At 46.3% G+C, this 16,947-nt stretch overlaps 1 protein-coding gene and 1 long non-coding RNA gene across 3 annotated transcripts in view; one reads left to right on the plus strand and one right to left on the minus strand.

The window, feature by feature from the left end:
- Positions 1-1,525: 1,525 nt before the first annotated feature.
- Positions 1,526-6,962, minus strand: LOC121445013. 2 transcript variants are annotated; one of them, XR_005973864.1, is made up of 4 exons: positions 6,922-6,962; positions 5,891-5,964; positions 5,192-5,397; positions 1,526-1,645 (listed from the first exon to the last, which is right to left on the minus strand). It is a non-coding gene; the product is annotated as an uncharacterized LOC121445013 (long non-coding RNA). The 2 variants fall into 2 exon arrangements; XR_005973860.1 differs by having other exon boundaries at positions 6,838-6,928.
- A 175-nt stretch (positions 6,963-7,137) lies between these two features.
- The window catches only part of Pm20d1 (peptidase M20 domain containing 1), a 28,596-nt gene continuing 18,786 nt past the window's right edge, over positions 7,138-16,947 (plus strand). The window contains exons 1-6 of the mRNA XM_041645934.1: positions 7,138-7,308; positions 10,697-10,783; positions 13,915-14,147; positions 14,737-14,823; positions 15,573-15,706; positions 15,971-16,090. Coding sequence (XP_041501868.1) covers positions 7,140-7,308; positions 10,697-10,783; positions 13,915-14,147; positions 14,737-14,823; positions 15,573-15,706; positions 15,971-16,090 — 830 coding nt within the window. The 5' untranslated portion in view covers positions 7,138-7,139. The remainder of the gene's footprint in view (positions 7,309-10,696; positions 10,784-13,914; positions 14,148-14,736; positions 14,824-15,572; positions 15,707-15,970; positions 16,091-16,947) is intronic.

Raw genomic sequence — 16,947 nt, forward strand, 5'->3', positions numbered from 1 at the left:
CCTCAGGAACCATAAGCCGAAATAAACTCTTTCTCCTAGAAGCCCCTTCAGTTGTGGTGTTTTCTCACAGCAACAGAAAAGCAAGCAATGCAGTGCCTCGGGGGAATGAACTCTGCAACGACGGCAGGGGACATGGCTTCTGAGGGTGTCCCCTGAAAAGACATCCACCAGGAAGGGGCTGGCAGGTTAGAAAGCACATTCCACAGAGGGAGCATGCAGCGGCCGTAAAACCGAACGTACTCTTTTATCTTTCCATCTTTAAAACCTGTATCTTCTAGGTGTTACAGCTGAACCCTCTAGAAGATGCCCAGCTACTATGCTAAACTGAATGAATCCCTTTGAAGACCATGACTCCCCTCTCAGATACAATCTCTCTAGGCATGCTGCCAGAGGAGGCCAGCTATAGAAACTGGCTCATACGCACTGACAGGAAGATCTCCAGACTCTAAGGTTGAATGGCATAACAAAATCACGATTTCCTCCCACTTCTCAGACTTCCTTGAACAATTTTTAAAGGCAGCTTTGTTTTTAATTTTCTAATAGGAAAAAAAACGAAAAAAGTTGCAAAACCAAAAACAAAACAAGAGACACCACACCCTCTTCATCCTTGTTCAATTGTTAATATTTTGCTCGTTTTATTATTTCATTCTCATTTCTCTCTCACTCTATAGATACCCGTAACATTTTTTATGAAGCATCTTAGGGGAAAGTCCTTGCAACAAGTAATCTTGGTAGAGGCATCCTCAAGTGAAGAATTGCCTCCATCAGACTGGCCTCTGGCCGTTGTCAGGGGGGCATTGTCTTGATTGGTGATTGATGTAGGAGGTCCTGGCCCACATCACAGTGGTGCTGCCCCTGGGCAAGATGAATACTAACCAAACACACAGAATAGCTGTATTCATATATGACAAATTAGCTTTGAAGGAATGGGGCTATTCTTTGAAACTATGGTGGCATGGTGATACACACTTATAATCCCAGCATTCTGGAGACCAACGCAGGAGGATCTTGAATTTGATGCCAATCCTAGGCTACATAGTGATAACTTTTAAAAGGCAGGGGGAGAATTACTAAAAAATAATCACATTATGATAAGAATTTAATTTCCAAGGGAGATGGAGGAGAGGAGTATGGGGAAGGATCAACAAAGCAAAGTGTATATGAGAACAGTATAACAACATGTGTTACTTGCATGATGATTGTATGTAGATGCTGGGAACAGTACCTAGGGTCACATGCTAAACAAGTGCTCTACCACCAAACTATATGCCCAGCTGATGTGTGCTTGCATAAGACTGACTGAGGGTGTGTGTATGCGTGTGTGTGGTGTGAATTGCCAGCATCACTATCCTTGCCTTTTGGGGCCATTATTAAGTAAAGTAAGTTCTCTCTTGTTCTGTAACCGCCCAGCAGGTCAGTTATTCCAGGGTCCCGAAGAGGCGCTATCTGAAAAGACGCAGGCAGGAAAGAGGAAGGAGGCCAAGCAAGATCTGTTGTCAAAGTCTCCGTTTATTAGCGTCACAGTTGTGGCTTATATAGCCCCTGGATGAGGAATTTGGGTTGGGATGGGGGCAGGGGCATGTCCAGGGCAGGAAGGGATCTTGCAGCGAAGGTCACGAGGTCAGGATCGCTCAGCTTAAGAGATCTATAAAACAAAAGCACCTCTACCCTGTAAGCCCCATTTACCCAAGGACAGATAACTCTTGGAATGCTGGGAGCTGTTAACGTAAGATAACAAGTCCTATGTCTTCACTTCTATAACAAGCTTGGTTGCAACAATTGCACCAAGTATATGTGCTTTATCAGAATAGGCAGGAGGCACATCAGGGTGTACACTTGCCCCTGGCTGGACAAAAGCCTTGTGGGTTTTGCCTTTATAAGTTCCTGAGTCCCATACTTTGGTAATCTCAGGTATGAACTTGGCCGGTGTCCACCATCCTGGCCAATATTTGATAAAGCTTGCTTCAAATTTGGCTCAAAAATTGTGGCAGTGGTCTTATTCTTGCCCAGTGGTAGTAGCATTTTCTGGAGGCCCCCAGCAAGATCAGACGACCCACCCAAATTCTAAAGCTAGATCTTCACTCCAGGACTCTGAGCTCAAGGGCCACCTCAGGAGGTGCGCACCTTGAGACATACCAAGGCTCCAGGCCGTGTTTTTGGTTTCTCAGACTATCAGAGTGAACTGCCAAGCTGAGAAAAGCAGCAGGTGCCTATGGAGGCCTCCCCTGGTCATCATAGTAACTTTCTTCTTCTGCTGAGATCCAGATCTGGGATGAGGAGGGCTCTAACGAGACCTAACACTCTCCCATCCAGAGCAAAATACTGAGACATCGCACCGCCAGCCTGGCTCTGGTTGCTTGAATATGAGGAGATGAGTTGGAAATCGGTCAGGCCCAGTTCAATGTATGAGTTTTGTCTCTGGCTGGCCTCCTTAGGGTGCATGAGCTTTCTGTGTTCTGTGTTTATTGGTATTTGTTTTGCTACCTTTGCCACCTCTGAAGCCACTTGCCATGGCTGCTTCAGTGGTCCTGACCATTCAGAATGTCTTATCTCTGGGCTTTTCTGGTCACTGGACTCAGTCTGGCAGAAGGTCAAATATCTCTTGGGTGTGGAGAATATTAAAGTTATTTTATGCTGTTGTACTTTATTGGAAAGCTGGCTCTGGAGGTGGGTTACGGCTCTCTCTTCTCTAGACCCAAGCATGCATATCTAAAGTTTCCTCTCTGTCCTATGTCAGGAGGATCACCTGATCTTGTGACAGAGAAAAGAGAGCAAAGCAGAACAGCCCAAAACTTCAGATTATTGGTTCCATTGAACTGCCTAAAGATAGAAAACTCCTCCTAATTCCCCCATCTCCTCTCCCCCAGCTCCGCTCCTCCTCCATTTCCCTTCAGGAAAGAGCAGGCCTCTGAGGGATATCAACTGAACACGGCATAACAAAAGACTAGGCACAAACCCTAATATGAAGACTGGACAAGTCAACCCAGCAGGAGGAAGAGGGTCCTGAGAGCAGGCAACAGAGTCAGAGGCACACCCCCTCCCACTGTTAGGAGTTCCACAGGAATGCCAGACTACACTGTACAACATATTTGCAGAGAACCTAGCTGTCAATCAGTCTCATGAGTCTCTATGAGACCTGCTTAGTTGATCCTTTTGGGCCCTGTTCTCATGCTGTCCTTGATCCCTCTGGTTCCTACAATCCTTCCTCCCCCTCTTCTGCTTGGTTCCCTGAGCTCTGTCTAGTGTTGGCTGTGGGTCTCTGTTTCTGCTCCCATGGGTTCCTGAATAAAGCCTCTCAGATGACGATGATGCTAGGCTCCAATCTATGAGTATAACAGAATATTATTAAGAATCATTTTATTGACTTTTTTTTTACTAGTCATGTTTGGTTCTATTCTAGGTTTCTAGCTATCCAGCCTCTGATTCCTGACTCTCCAGGCAGTGTCAGGCATGGGCTCCCACTCATGATGTAGGCCAAGTTACACCAGTCATTGGCTGAACACTCCCACCAGATCTGCACTACCATTATCCCAGCACATCTTGCAGGCAGGACAAATTATACATCAAAGTTTTTGTGGCTGGGTTGATGTCCAGGCCCACCATGGAAGCCTTGCCTGGTGACAGAAGATGGCCAGTTTGGGCTCCGCATCTCCCATTCCTTGGAGTCTTTGCTAGGGTCACCCTTATAGATTCCAAGGAGTTTCTACTGCTGTGAGTTTCCATACCACCCCTTTCCCCCAAAAGATCTAGGCATGGTGGCACACATCTTTAAACCCCAGCACTCAGGAGATAGAGGTCGGTAGATGTCTGTGAGTTCAAGGCCAGTCAGGGATATGAAGAGACACCCTGTCCCCAAACAAAAACAAAAAATCCCACAAAAATGAAAATCGAAAGAAGCAAACAAAAAAAACATTCAAACAAAGAAATGCCCCCCCAAATAAACACCACATACACACACAGAGAAGCATCAAGTTTACTTTATGTTGGCTAACTTTCTGGGCCTGGGGCCTATCCTGGATCACTCCACAGGAAAAAAACAAAACAAAACAAAAAAAACCTAGCTTTCCCTTTGCCAGCAGGGATCAGTTGCAAAGAGCTTCTAGATTAGGGATGGGACCCTGTGTCTGCTTCCCCCCCTCAGGCTGGGACCCTCCAGGCTTGATAATAAACAAACAATTAGAAATAAACTCCTCCATCACCTAGCTATAGCATCCTGAGTACTGTCACCTGGAAGACAGCAAATCAACAGAGGACATGGACACCTGCTCAGCGGTGCCCATCGCAGCCACATTCACAAGTGACGGACCCTAGATCTCCTACAGCATAGGAATGGGTGAAAAGTGTGACGTATACACACAATGGGAAAATGGATGCACCTGGTGTGAGAGCCAAAGCTACATTTTAAGTTTGAGTTGCTATCTATGCCTTAGAGATCCGCGAAACTTGCCTCTGCTCTGCAAGCCCCTTGCCCAAGGAAGGGCAGTACCTGAAAGGCTGGAGGCTATTGTTTATGGGAGATAACAAGCCACAAGGTTTTCACTCCCTCAAAAACAAATTTGTTCGAATCCTCTGTGTCAAATGTGCTTGATCATGTGCGAGCAGGAGGTTCACAGGCAGGAAGTACGTCAGGATATACGTTTGCCCCTGATTGGATGTAGGCTAGATGTCCATCAGGATGTGTGCTTGCCTCTGATTGGACGTAGACTAGATGTCCATTGGATGTTTGCTTGCCCCTGATTGGATATAGGCTAGATGTCCACCAGGATGTATGTTTGCCCTTGATTGGGCCTGAGGGGAAATGCAATGAATATAGGTTTTCCTTTTTAAACCCTTGCCATACTTGATTCTGGGCCATTTCCTGGCAACTTTGGTATGGACTTGACCAGAGTGCATCTGCCTGGCCAGGATTTAATTAAAACTTGCTTCAAATTTGGCTTTGAATTGTGGTGGTAGTGAGATTAACACCGGAGGTAACTATATTGAGCAAATTAAGCCAAGCTCAGAAATATAAATATATTTCTCATTTGTGGTTCCTACATTTCATATGGTCTCATAAAATCATGTATGTATAGACTAAATGAAAGAACTGAGAACTAAGGAAATTATGGGGATCAATGGAACAGAGAAACAAGAAAATAGAGGGTAGAGAGTAACGGAGAGAAGATATTTATGTTCAAAATACAATACGCACCTGTAAGAATTGTGTTTATGGAGATGAACATAAGAGCTGGGGGAAGGGAGGTGTGCTATGGAATGTTGTCTTCCCGGCAACACACGGCCTTTGCACTCTGGACCAGACTGCCTGCACAGAACTGGGTGACACGCATTCTGTCATGGAGGGGGAAGGGATTCATGCAGGATCCCCACTTCTTGGGAAGTTATAAGCTGTCAATATTGCTAGGAAAGGAACAGAAATTTTATTTAGGTGGTATTCACTGGTAATTTGCCCGTGCTCCTTGAGTAGCTTTAATTAAACTCATTGGATCACACACACACACACACACACACACACACCAGACGCAAACTAGTTGGGACAACAAGGTGATCAGTGGGGGCTGAGAGGGAGACAGAGGTCGGGAATACATTTGATCAGGATCCATTATACACATGTATAAAGTGTCATGATGACGCCTATATGCTGCTATCTAGGGGCACAGGATGGGGTTTCATTTTTTTCTGTCAATTAAGAATTATTTTTTGGTTTTGGTTTTTGTTTTTCGAGACAGGGTTTCTCTGTAGCTTTGGAGCCTGCCCTGGAACTTGTAGACCAGGGTGGCCTCGAACTCAGAGATCCTCCTGTCTCTGCCTCTGGAGTGCTGGGATTAAAGGCATGCACCACCACCACCACCCGGTTTCAATTAAGAATTAAAAAGAAGGAAAGAGTTGTTACCAAAAAAATTTCAGAGTGCCAGCAGAGACATCAAACCCGGGAAATTCGGATCTCCTCTGGGGTTCTTGGTGTCACTAAAAAGAGAATTTAAGAACCATCACACATACACAGGAGCTGGAGAGGTTTAAAGGAAGACCCCAGGGCAGGAAAGCTTAAATTCAAAGCTGTGGGGAAGGGGCTTGTTGCGGGGATTAACCCTTGAGGAGTGTAGGACCCAGCCACCACAAGCTCAAAAGTGTCTCAGTAGTTTGCCCTGAGGCAACACCTGGTTCCGATAAAAACCACAAACTGAGACTACCCAGGCACCACCCAGGAACAGACCATCCAAAGGAAATTCCTAATGATCTAACCTTTGTAGATAAGATCACCTGCCAGCACACACCTTCCCTTTTCACCAGGACACCCCTAGACAAACGTCAGCCAATTAGGGGTCCTGAACCTTAGCAATCCCTCACCCCCACCTTTGCTACTATAAAAGCCCAACTCTGAGCTCAGGGATCTCACTCCTATCACGTTGGGCGCACGGAGAGACCGAGTTTGCAAACTTGTGCATGAATAAAGGCTCTTTGCTTTTACTTACAGGGCTCGGTCTCCTAGTTGGGGCGGGGGGGGGGGGGGTGCTCCGTGATCTGGGCAGAACAGGGAGAAACAAGGTCACATCTCCAACTACAGGTAGGTTCCATTGTTAGCACATTATTGTATTCAGCTATGCTAAGAAAACGGTTCAAAACAGTTCCAGCAAGGTTCCTAAACAGGAGCAAACTGTCCCAAACAGGTATGTCAAAACACTATCCGTTAATAGCCATCCTGGGGCAGTTTTTGATGAAATTAAAGCCGGAAACCACCAAGTTCCTCCACAGAACCTAGGAACTAGGAGTCAAAATCTAAATCTAAACATACTCCAGAAAGAGAGACTGAGGTCTAATAAACCTGGTTTACACACTCACTGAACTGGTTTGCTCTCACACACAGAAGATTCACAGTATCTCCAAGCTAGATCAAGCACAGATCAAGAGCCGTGAAGACCTAACCTTTGCCTAGAGCGCAGTATTGCTTCAGTTTGCTTCCTGACTCTACTCCCGCCTTCCGTGGGAAATCACACACCCCTAAAGGCCTTGCGGAGCAGGGGCGGAGCCCTTCTATTGATTGGTTGGCTGCCGTCAAGACCAAGCGGTGATTGGTCAGCGGCGAGTCAGGTTGGACTTTTAGGTCCAAACTCTGGCCAGACAGGCGAGGCCTCGGGAGAAACATGGCTGGGCAGTGTGTGGGCGTGCGGGCCCTGGTTGCCGCACTCCTGATTTTTCTCGCCACCGTCTCTGGATCCACCGGCCCTAGCAGCAGGGAAATTTGGGGAGCCTCGCGGATCCCTTCCCAGTTCAGCGAGGAGGAGCGCGTCGCTATAAAAGAGGCGCTGAAAGGTGAACCTCCGCCCCCTTGGGCTCAGACGTGGGTCCCTCAGTTCCCAGTCATCCCGGGACTGTCTCCCTTGGCAGAGGGACCGACCGCTGCTTAGGCTAGAGTTCCACTCGCCACACCGCGGACTGGCCCGGTCAGCGTTCCCGCACACGTCCAGGCACACGCTGCACGGGTCTGGCACGCCCCTCGCGTCAGTGTCCCCTTACCTAGCCTGGAGGCTCCAGCTTCACTCCCCTGGGCATAGCCCGCACCCACCTCAGACCTGCCTCACCCTGCCTGCCTCTGACAAGTGGTTTGTAGCACTTTCGACCTCTGAAAGGTATCATGTTTGTTAAATCTCCGAGGTATTTTAAAAGTAATTTGCTTTGTTAAATGATCTTCCCCAGGGCTCCTGCAAGGACTGGGCTCTCGGTAGCAATATTTAAGAATCCGTGGGACTCGCTGACTCTGAGGGGAATGCATTGTTCCCGGCGTGTAATATGTATCTAGTTTGGCCCCTAATATGAGGAACCTAACAAGGCAACCAACTCATTGGCCTGTGCCTTTCAGGAGGAAAGAGGAGCATTTATGTGGGCTCACGTAATGCTTTGTGACTACTGGGCTCAACTCCTCTTTTCCTTTCATTAAATACTGGTTTAATAAAAACTGCACACGCAAACATGTGCAGGCCGACACAGAGACCAAATGCTAGCCCCCACGTGGCAGATGAATTGTGCTTATCCTGGAGTGACCTGGAGTGGCCTGGGAAGAGCTTTCCCATCGTGCCAATAGCCCTTTGCAAACTGGTGGACTGTGACAGAGTCCCTGTGCACAGAAGAAAACAAAAGCTTACCAAGACCTCATAGCATCATGGCATAGAACTCCTCAACAAGATGCAAAGCATCGAAGTTCAGATGTTGGATCTGCTCTCAGTGGGGCAATTTAATCTTTTTGGACTTAAGCTTCCCCATCTGGGTAGTAAGCTGTGGTGTGATAGAGTTCTTCCTTAGTTAGAGGTGACTGTGTCTTTCAGACAAAACTTAAGTGACTTAAAATTCAAAATTTTCCTTTTATATATACTTTTTTAAAAAATTTATTTATTATGTATGTAGTGTTCTGGGCACCAGATCTCATTATAGATGGGTGTGAGCCATCATGTGGTTGCTGGGGATAGAACTCAGGACCTCTGGAACAGTAGTCAGTTCTCTTAACCTCTGAGCCATCTCTCCAGCCCCCTTATATATACTTTTTTATTGATATTTATTGAGCTCTACATTTTTCTCTGCTCCCCTCCTTGCTTCTCCCCTCCCCTTTCAATCCTCCCCCAAGGTCCCCATGCTCCCAATTTACTCAGGAGATCTTGTCTTTTTCTACTTTCTACTTCCGATGTATATTACATCTATGTAAGTCTCTCTTAGTGTCTGCACTGTTGTCTAAGTTCTCTGGGATTGTGGTTTGTAGGCTGGCTTTCTTTACTTTATGTTTAAAAACCACCTATGAGTGAGTACATGTGATAATTGTCTTTCTGTGTCTGGGTTACCTCACTCAAAATAGTGTTTTCTAGCTCCATCCATTTTCCTGCAAAATTCAAGCTGTCATTATTTTTTCTGCTATGTAGTACTCCATTATGTAAATGTACCACATTTTCCTTATCTATTCTTCGATCAAGGGGCATTTAGGTTGTTTCCAGGTTCTGGCTATGACAAACAAAGCTGCTATGAACATAGTTGAGCACATGTCCTTGTGGCACGATTGAGCATCCTTTGGAAATATACCCAAAAGTGGTATTGCTGGGTCTTGAGGAAGGTTGTTTCCTAATTTTCTAAGAAATAGCCACACTGACATCCAAAGGAGTTGTACCAGCTTGCATTCCTACCAGCAATGCAGGAGTGTTTCCTTTTCCCCACAACCTCTCCAGCATAAGTTGTCATCAGTGTTTTTGATCTTGGCCATTCTTACAGGTGTAAGATGGAATCTCAGAGTGGTTTTGATTTGCATTTCTCTGATGACTAAGGATGTTGAGCATTTCCTTGAGTGTCTTTCAGCCATTTTAGATTCCTCTTTTGAGAGTTCTCTGTTTAGGTCTGTACTCCATTTTTTTTATTTGATTATGTGATCTTTTAGTGTCCAATTTCTTGAGTTCTTTGTATATTTTGGAGATCAGACCTCTGTCTGATGTGGGGTTAGTGAAGATCTTTTCCCATTCTGTAGGCTGTCATTTTGTCTTGTTAACCATGTCCTTTGCTTTACGGAAGCTTTTCAGTTTCAGGAGGTCCCATTTATTAATTGTTTCTCTCAGTGTCTGTGCTACTGGGGTTCTATTTAGGAAGTGGTTCCCTATGCCAATTCATTCAAGTGTACTTCCCACTTTCTCTTCTATAAGGTTCAGTGTGGTTGGCTTTATATTAAGTAAGGTCTTTGATCCATTTGGACTTGAGTTTTGTGCATGGTGATAGATATGGATCTGTTTTCATTCTTCTACATGTTTATATTCAGTTATGCCAACACCACTTGTTAAATATGCTTTCTTTTTTCCATTTGATATTTTTTAAAGATTTGTTTATTTTGTTTACAGTGTTCTGTCTGCATGTGTGCCTACAAGCCAGAAGAGGGCACCAGATTTCTTTACAGATGGTTGTGAGCCACTATGTGGTTGCTGGGAATTGAACTCAGAACCTCTGGAAGAACAATCAGTGTTCTTACCCTCGGAGCCATCTCTCCAGCCCTCCATTTGCTATTTTTTTGCTTCTTTATCGAAAATCAGGTGTTTGAAGATGTGTGGATTGATATCCTGGTCTTCTATTCGGTTCCATTGGTCCTTCTATCTGTTCTTATGCCAATACCAGGCTGTTTTCAGTACTGTAGCTCTGTAGTAGAGTTTGAAGTCAGGGATTGTGATGCCTCCGGCAGTTCTTTTATTGTACAGGACAGTTTTGGCTATCCTGGATTTTTTCTTTTTTCATATGAAGTTGAATACCGTTCTTTCAAGGTCTTTGAAGAATTTTGCTGGAATTTTGATGGGCATTGTGTTGAATCTGTCAAAATTTTCTTGATGGCATGTTGACCCTCAAAATTTTGAATTTCGTGTGTGTGTGTGTGTGTGTGTGTGTGTGTGTGTGTAATCTATAGAGACATGTTCTGCTGTCCCAGCCTACTGGGATTACAGGTGTGCACCACTACATTCGGCTATGGTTTCAGGTTTTGTTTGTTTTCAAGACAGAGTTTCCACATGTAGTCCTGGCTACCCTAGAACTAGTTCTGTAGACCAGGCTGGCCTTGAATTTAGAGATCACCTGCCTCTGCCTCCCAAGTGCTGGCTTTAAAGGCGTGTGCTACCACACCTGGTGATTTCAGATTTTTACTAGAAACATCCAACCTCTATCAACTTGAATCCTCCATCTCTGTTGACAGGTGCCATCCAGATTCCCACGGTGTCTTTCAGCCATGAGGAATCCAACACCACAGCCCTCGCTGAGTTTGGAGAATACATGCGCAAAGGTCAGTTGCAAACTGAGGGAAAGAGTGACAGAGACGCACTAGAGACTGTGTCCTTGACAACGTGATAGGAAAATACATTTTGTCACTAATAGAAGACAGTCACATTGGGGGGGGGGTGCTTTTTACTTTGTACATAGAATGTATAAAAGGGAGACTGAAAGTTACACAGTGGAGGATGAAGTGAGGGCTGTAGATTCGCCTTTGAAGAACTGAGAACTAGCTGTAGTTCTCTAAATAGTATCTGTCTGATCTAGACGTTAGTAGGTAAAACAAGGGATTCCTTCTCATGTGCAGATGTCTAGAGCTCTGTCCCAGCACCTCCCACTCCTACTCCCACGTACCCATTCACCCAGCTTTCAAGACACTCCACTTAGTGGGCTCATTTACACTGATTACTAACACACTCTTAAGACTCTGGGCAGCCAACATCCTTGACCTATCCTAGCACCTCCCCCTTCCTTCATCCCTATGACCACGGAGCCCAGAGCTGGGAAGAATGGATTGGGAGGATGTTAGAATCTTAAAGTGAAAAAATAAAAAAATCTAATGGAAAATAGGGAAGCCCCCCCCCTTTCAAGATGTCAGAGGTGGGAAAAGCCAGCTTAGGAGCATCAAGTAGTTCCCTCTCTAACATGCTGGGACAAATGGATCTGGGACTAAAACATTGTCACCAAACCAGAGATCAGGCAAGAAGTCATTATCAAAGAAGGGAGGGGATGAGAGGGAGAATAAGCTAGGGGCCTGGTGATGGAGCTCCATGGTAGAGTGTTTGCCTAGGATTTTCAAGACCCTGGATGCGATCCCAAGTCTGTCTCTCTCTTTGTGTCTCTCTATATGTCTCTCTCTCTCTCTCTCTCCCCCCCCCCCCCAAATTAAAACAATTTAGAGAACTAAACATATACAGTGAAAGTAAACTAAATAATCTGGTGACAGACTGAAACACACTCTTCTTCAGGTTTTTTTTTTGCTGTGGGGTGTGTGTGTGTGTGTGTGTGTGTGTGTGTGTGTGTGTGTGTGTTTAGATTGCACAAAGAAGTGCATTCTTCCCAGACAGTCCAGGGGGGATTAGCTAGACCACCTGTGTTGAGGTCTGCCAGTAATGAGAGTAATTCGTCCTGAGAACATCCACTCCCACATACAGAAGTATGGCAGGACACAGAGACTTATCTCCACAAAATACAAATAGTGAAAACACTGTTTTCTTTATTCATGGCAGCATTATGTATTTATATATATTTTATAAATATATAATAGCCTCGAATGGAAAATCCCAAATATTCATCACTTCACGAATGGTCAATTAAAACAAAGTACAGGAGCTGGAAAGATGTCTCAGTAATTCGAGAATACTTGCTGAGTTCAATTCCCGGCATCCACATGGTGACTCGCAACCATCTGTACTTCCAGTTTCAGAGGATCCAACACCCTCTTCCTCTCTCCATGAGCTCCAGGCTCAGGTTTACACATGTGGCAGGCACACCAACATACAATCAGCCAAAACACACATATACTTTAAAAAGTAAACATAATATATTAAACACAGCTGTCTGTGTCCATGGATTTCATGCGTGGGTTCAACCAACCTTTGGCTGAAAATATATAGACATGGTGACTCACACCTATAATCCCAGAATTTGGAATACTGAGGCAGGAGGATCATGGGTTCCTAGACTATGTGGTGAAAGCATGCCTCAAAAAAAGAAAAGGAAAGAAAATCTTACATCCCGAATAGTTTAATGTTAGTTTGACCCAAGCTAACATATGTGAGAGGAGAGAAACTCAATTGAGAAAATGATTGTAGGTGGTGAAGGCAGCGCATGCCTTTAATCCCAGTACCTGGGAGGCAGAGGCAGGCGGATCTCAGTGAGTTTGAGGCCAGCCTGGTTTACAGAGCTAGTTCCCAGACAGTCAGAGCTGTTATACAGAGAAATCCTGTCTTGAAAAACTTAAAAGAAAAAAAAAGGTATGGCTAAAGGGTTTATTGCATGGCTCACTGTGTCGCACTGCAGCCTTCATGACGAGAGGGGGAGGGAGATGGTGGGGTTTGGAAGCATGACATGAAAGACACGAAGAATGAAGACTAAAAATAGAGTAAAAAGGAAAGAAAGCAGGCTGAGCAAGCCAGCAAGCAGCTCCCCCCACGGCCTCTGCATCTGCCTCTGCCTCCGGGTTCCCGCCCTGCTAGAGTTAGTATCCTGACTTCCTTCAGTGATGGACAGTGAAAGTCAAATTTCAAATTCCACAGATGTGAGACTGGAAGTCAGGTTAACCCTTTCCTCCTCCAGTTGCTTTGCTCTTGGCGTTTCATCACAGCGACAGTAGCTCTAACTAGATACTTGCGTGTATCCGTCTCTGTGTGGCCTAATAGCTTCCAAGTCAGGTCCTCCTTCCTCAGCCTCCTGCGGGTACATGCCCATGGTGTTTTCTTCAAAGGAAAAGACCCTAGAACTTTTCAAATAATAGTGATTATGTTTTCCTCTGAATAATTTGGATATTAGCAACTATTACATTCATATTTTAACAGAACCCTCATCTATAAAGGTGTCAATATGTTTGGCTAGAATGAGCCAGATCTTGAGCTATTACCCATTGTGTGTGTGTGTGTGTGTGTGTGTGTGTGTGTGTGTGTGTGTGTAAGAGAGAGAAAGAGAGCGAGAGAGGGTGTGGTGGTTTCTCCTGCTTGTTTGTCTATGCACTAAGTAGACAGTTCCCTCAGAGGCCAGGAGAGGGCATCAGATTTCCTTGGAACGGGGGTTACAGATGATTGTGGGTCACCATATGGGTGCTATAAATTGAATTCGGGTCCTCTGCAAGAGCAATTAATACTGTTAACTTCTGAGCCCTATCTCCAGCTCCAATATTTAATGGTACAATTTTAAATAGCACATTAAAATAGGAGGGCTTTGATCCTGGAGGGAATGATAATGTGTACACACACACACACACACACACACACGGTAGAGGAATTTCAGAAACTAAATAGATAGATCAGGATTTATATCTGTAAGGAGAATTCATATTCAAAAAATAAAGAAAGAAAAGGATTTGGGAGCAAGAAATTGGGAGGGAAACGGAAGGAGACTATGGCCCTGGCAATCTCACCGCTTCTCATCCCTTTCCTTTGCCTCAAGTGTTCCCGACAGTGTTCCACAGCAGCCTGATCCAACATGAAGTCGTGGGAACGTACAGCCACCTGCTTACTGTGCAAGGCTCGGACCCCAGTCTGCAGCCCTACATGCTGATGGCTCACTTTGATGTGGTTCCAGCCCCTCAAGAAGGATGGGAGGTGCCCCCATTCTCAGGCCTGGAGCGTGATGGCTTCATCCATGGCCGGGGCACACTGGACAACAAGAACTCTGTGATGGTCTGAAGTGCTATGCTTAATAACTTCCTTAGAGCCCAAAAGTTGCTCCAGGGTGGGAGAATTTGGATGACTCTGGGAGAGGGAGGAGGTTATGGTTAAAAGAATTGGCTGGAGCTGGGCAGTGGTGGCCCATGCCTTTCATCTCAGAAGGAAGAGACAGGCAGATCTCTGAGTTCAAGGCCAACCTGTCTTATAGAGCAAGTTCCAGGGCAGCCAGGACTACATAGAGAAACCCTGTCTCAGAGAGAGAGAGAGAGAGAGAGAGAGAGAGAGAGAGAATAAATTGGCTGTAGAAGGCCTAAATGGTAGCTATCAGTTTTTCCACTTCATTTCTTCATTTTCTGGGCCTTGATTTCTCAACCACGGAGGAACTGGGGGTAGATAACCCGCTGCTGCCCAGGGACCTTTCAGGTGGCGCAGATAAATGTGTGCTTTTCTCAGGGAGTTAGGGTTTTCTACCGAGCTCTGGACCACCTGAAGTTGTTCTCTCTCAATCCAGTCTATCAGATCTTAGTTCCACCGTTACTGATGAATGACTCTAACTTCACCCTACTCCAATAGTGAGCCCTTCTCCTCTTCTGAATCCCAGGCAATCCTGCAGGCCTTGGAGCTCCTATTGATCAGAAACTATAGCCCTAGAAGATCTTTCTTCATTGCTTTGGGCCACGATGAGGAGGTAAGCAGTGTGCCGAGAACCTGTCTCAGGGTCTCTTGGAGGTGGGGTGCGATCCAGTATGTCCATCAGATTCAGGGGCACCATGAGATCCTATGGCTGTTGCCAGTTTCTCTGTGTCTGTGTGCCAGCATTAAACTCCCTGGTAATATCTAGACCAAAAGATAGTCTGGCAATTCTACCACAGGGACCCTAAGTACAACAGAAAGAGAACTGAGTGTTTCATTCACAGTGATGCCGCCTGCCTGAAACCTTGCCCAGCCCTTCACTGTTCCCAGTTCCTTCTTTTGCGAAATTAGCGGGACCCAGAGGGACTCCGAAATTGGACAATTCTGCAAGACAGAATTATCTCAGGCCCTGCCCCATTAAAAAAAGACTAGGAAGGAAGGTGGCAGGCTGAGTGAGTCCACAGTCGCTGTCTATCTGTCTGTTCCTGGCTGAGTGAGCCTGCAGTCGCTGTCTGTCTGTCTGTTCCTGGCCGAGTGAGGCTACAGTCGCTGTCTGTCCGTTCCTGGCTGAGTGAGTCCACAGTCGCTGTCTGTCTGTCTGTTCCTGGCCGAGTGAGGCTACAGTCGCTGTCTGTCCGTTCCTGGCTGAGTGAGTCCACAGTCGCTGTCTGTCTGTCTGTTCCTGGCCGAGTGAGGCTACAGTCGCTGTCTGTCTGTCTGTTCCTGGCCGAGTGAGCCTACAGTCGCTGTCTGTCTGTCCGTTCCTGGCTGAGAAGGACTGTACTTTGGTCTTTCTGTCTACAGGTGTCTGGGATAAAGGGCGCTCAGAAGATTTCAGCACTCCTACAGGCTAGGGGCGTTCGGCTGGCCTTCCTTGTGGATGAAGGGAGCTTTATCATGGAAGATTTTCTTCCGAACCTCAAGAAGCCCTTTGCCATGTAAGTGAAGCACCGCACCTTCCACCCTGAAAGGGTTATCACTGCGTCTGAAATTACCCAGCCTGCCCCCCCCCCCCGTATTCTGTTGTGTTAACCACCATGTCCTGGGCTTCCCCCCATAGCCTTCTTCTAGTGTTGAATTTTTCCAAGCAGCATGAAGCTAACCTCCCAGACCACCAGGCCATCATGTAAATGAGCCTGTGAGTCTACGGAATAGTTTATGGGGAAGCAGTCTGAAGACTCATCTCTGATCCTCTCCCACAGGATTTCCGTCGCAGAGAAGGGTGCCCTTGATCTCATGCTGCAAGTGAACATGACTCCAGGACACTCTTCAGCTCCCCCAAAGGAGACGAGCATTGGTATCCTTTCCGCCGCTGTCAGCCGGTAAGCAGCTCCTGGCTCCTCTTCCGGGACTGCATGGGATGGAGGACCTGGCACTCGGCCACTCTGAGACTGAGGAGCCAGCCTGCCTGCCTATGCTTCCTGCCATCGAGCTGGCCCAAGGAGCAGAGGTACAGGCTGCAGGAGGGACAAAGCCACCAATACTCAGAACAGGCCTGGGACCGAAGGATCTGTCAGTACAACTAGAGAATGTGCAGGAGCCAGGAGACAAAAACCAAGTCAGAGAGCTGGATAGTCCGGAGCTCGGCCAAGCAGTTAGAATTACAAGTTGGCAGGGACTGGTAACACTGTCTAAATTCGCCTGCTGATCTGGCAGGGGTACAAAGATAAATAATGGGCCCTGACTGTGGATAGAGACCAAGGTTTGCAAGAACAACACTTACCTGTGTCTAGGTTCTCTTAGCAAAGTAAAGAGAAAGGGTGCTGGCTAGTTTTGTCAACTCGACACAAGCTAGAGTCATTGGAGAGGAGGAAGCCTCAGTTGAGAAAATACCTCCAGAAGATGGGGCTGTAGGCAAGCCTGTGGGCCATTTTCTTAATTAGTAGTTGGTGTGAGAGGGCCCAGCCCATGGTGGGTGTGCTATTCTTGGGCTGGTGGTCCTGGGTTCAGTAAGAAAGCAGGCTGAGCAAGGCTTGGGGAACAAACCAGTGAGCAGTGCCCCTCCATGGTCTCCGCATCAGCTCCTGCCTCCAGGTTCCTGCCCTGCTTGAGTTCCTGTCCTGACTTCCTTCAAGGATGGACAGCAATGTGGAAGTGTAAGCTGAATTAACCCTTTCCTCCCCCAGTTGCTTTGGATCATGGTGTTTGATCATAGCAATAGTAACCCTAGGACAGAGAG

Source organism: Microtus oregoni, unplaced genomic scaffold (assembly GCF_018167655.1).
Source record: "Microtus oregoni isolate MIOR12 unplaced genomic scaffold, Mior012 000003F_ref0000135, whole genome shotgun sequence".
NCBI classification, from domain to species: Eukaryota; Metazoa; Chordata; class Mammalia; order Rodentia; family Cricetidae; genus Microtus; species Microtus oregoni.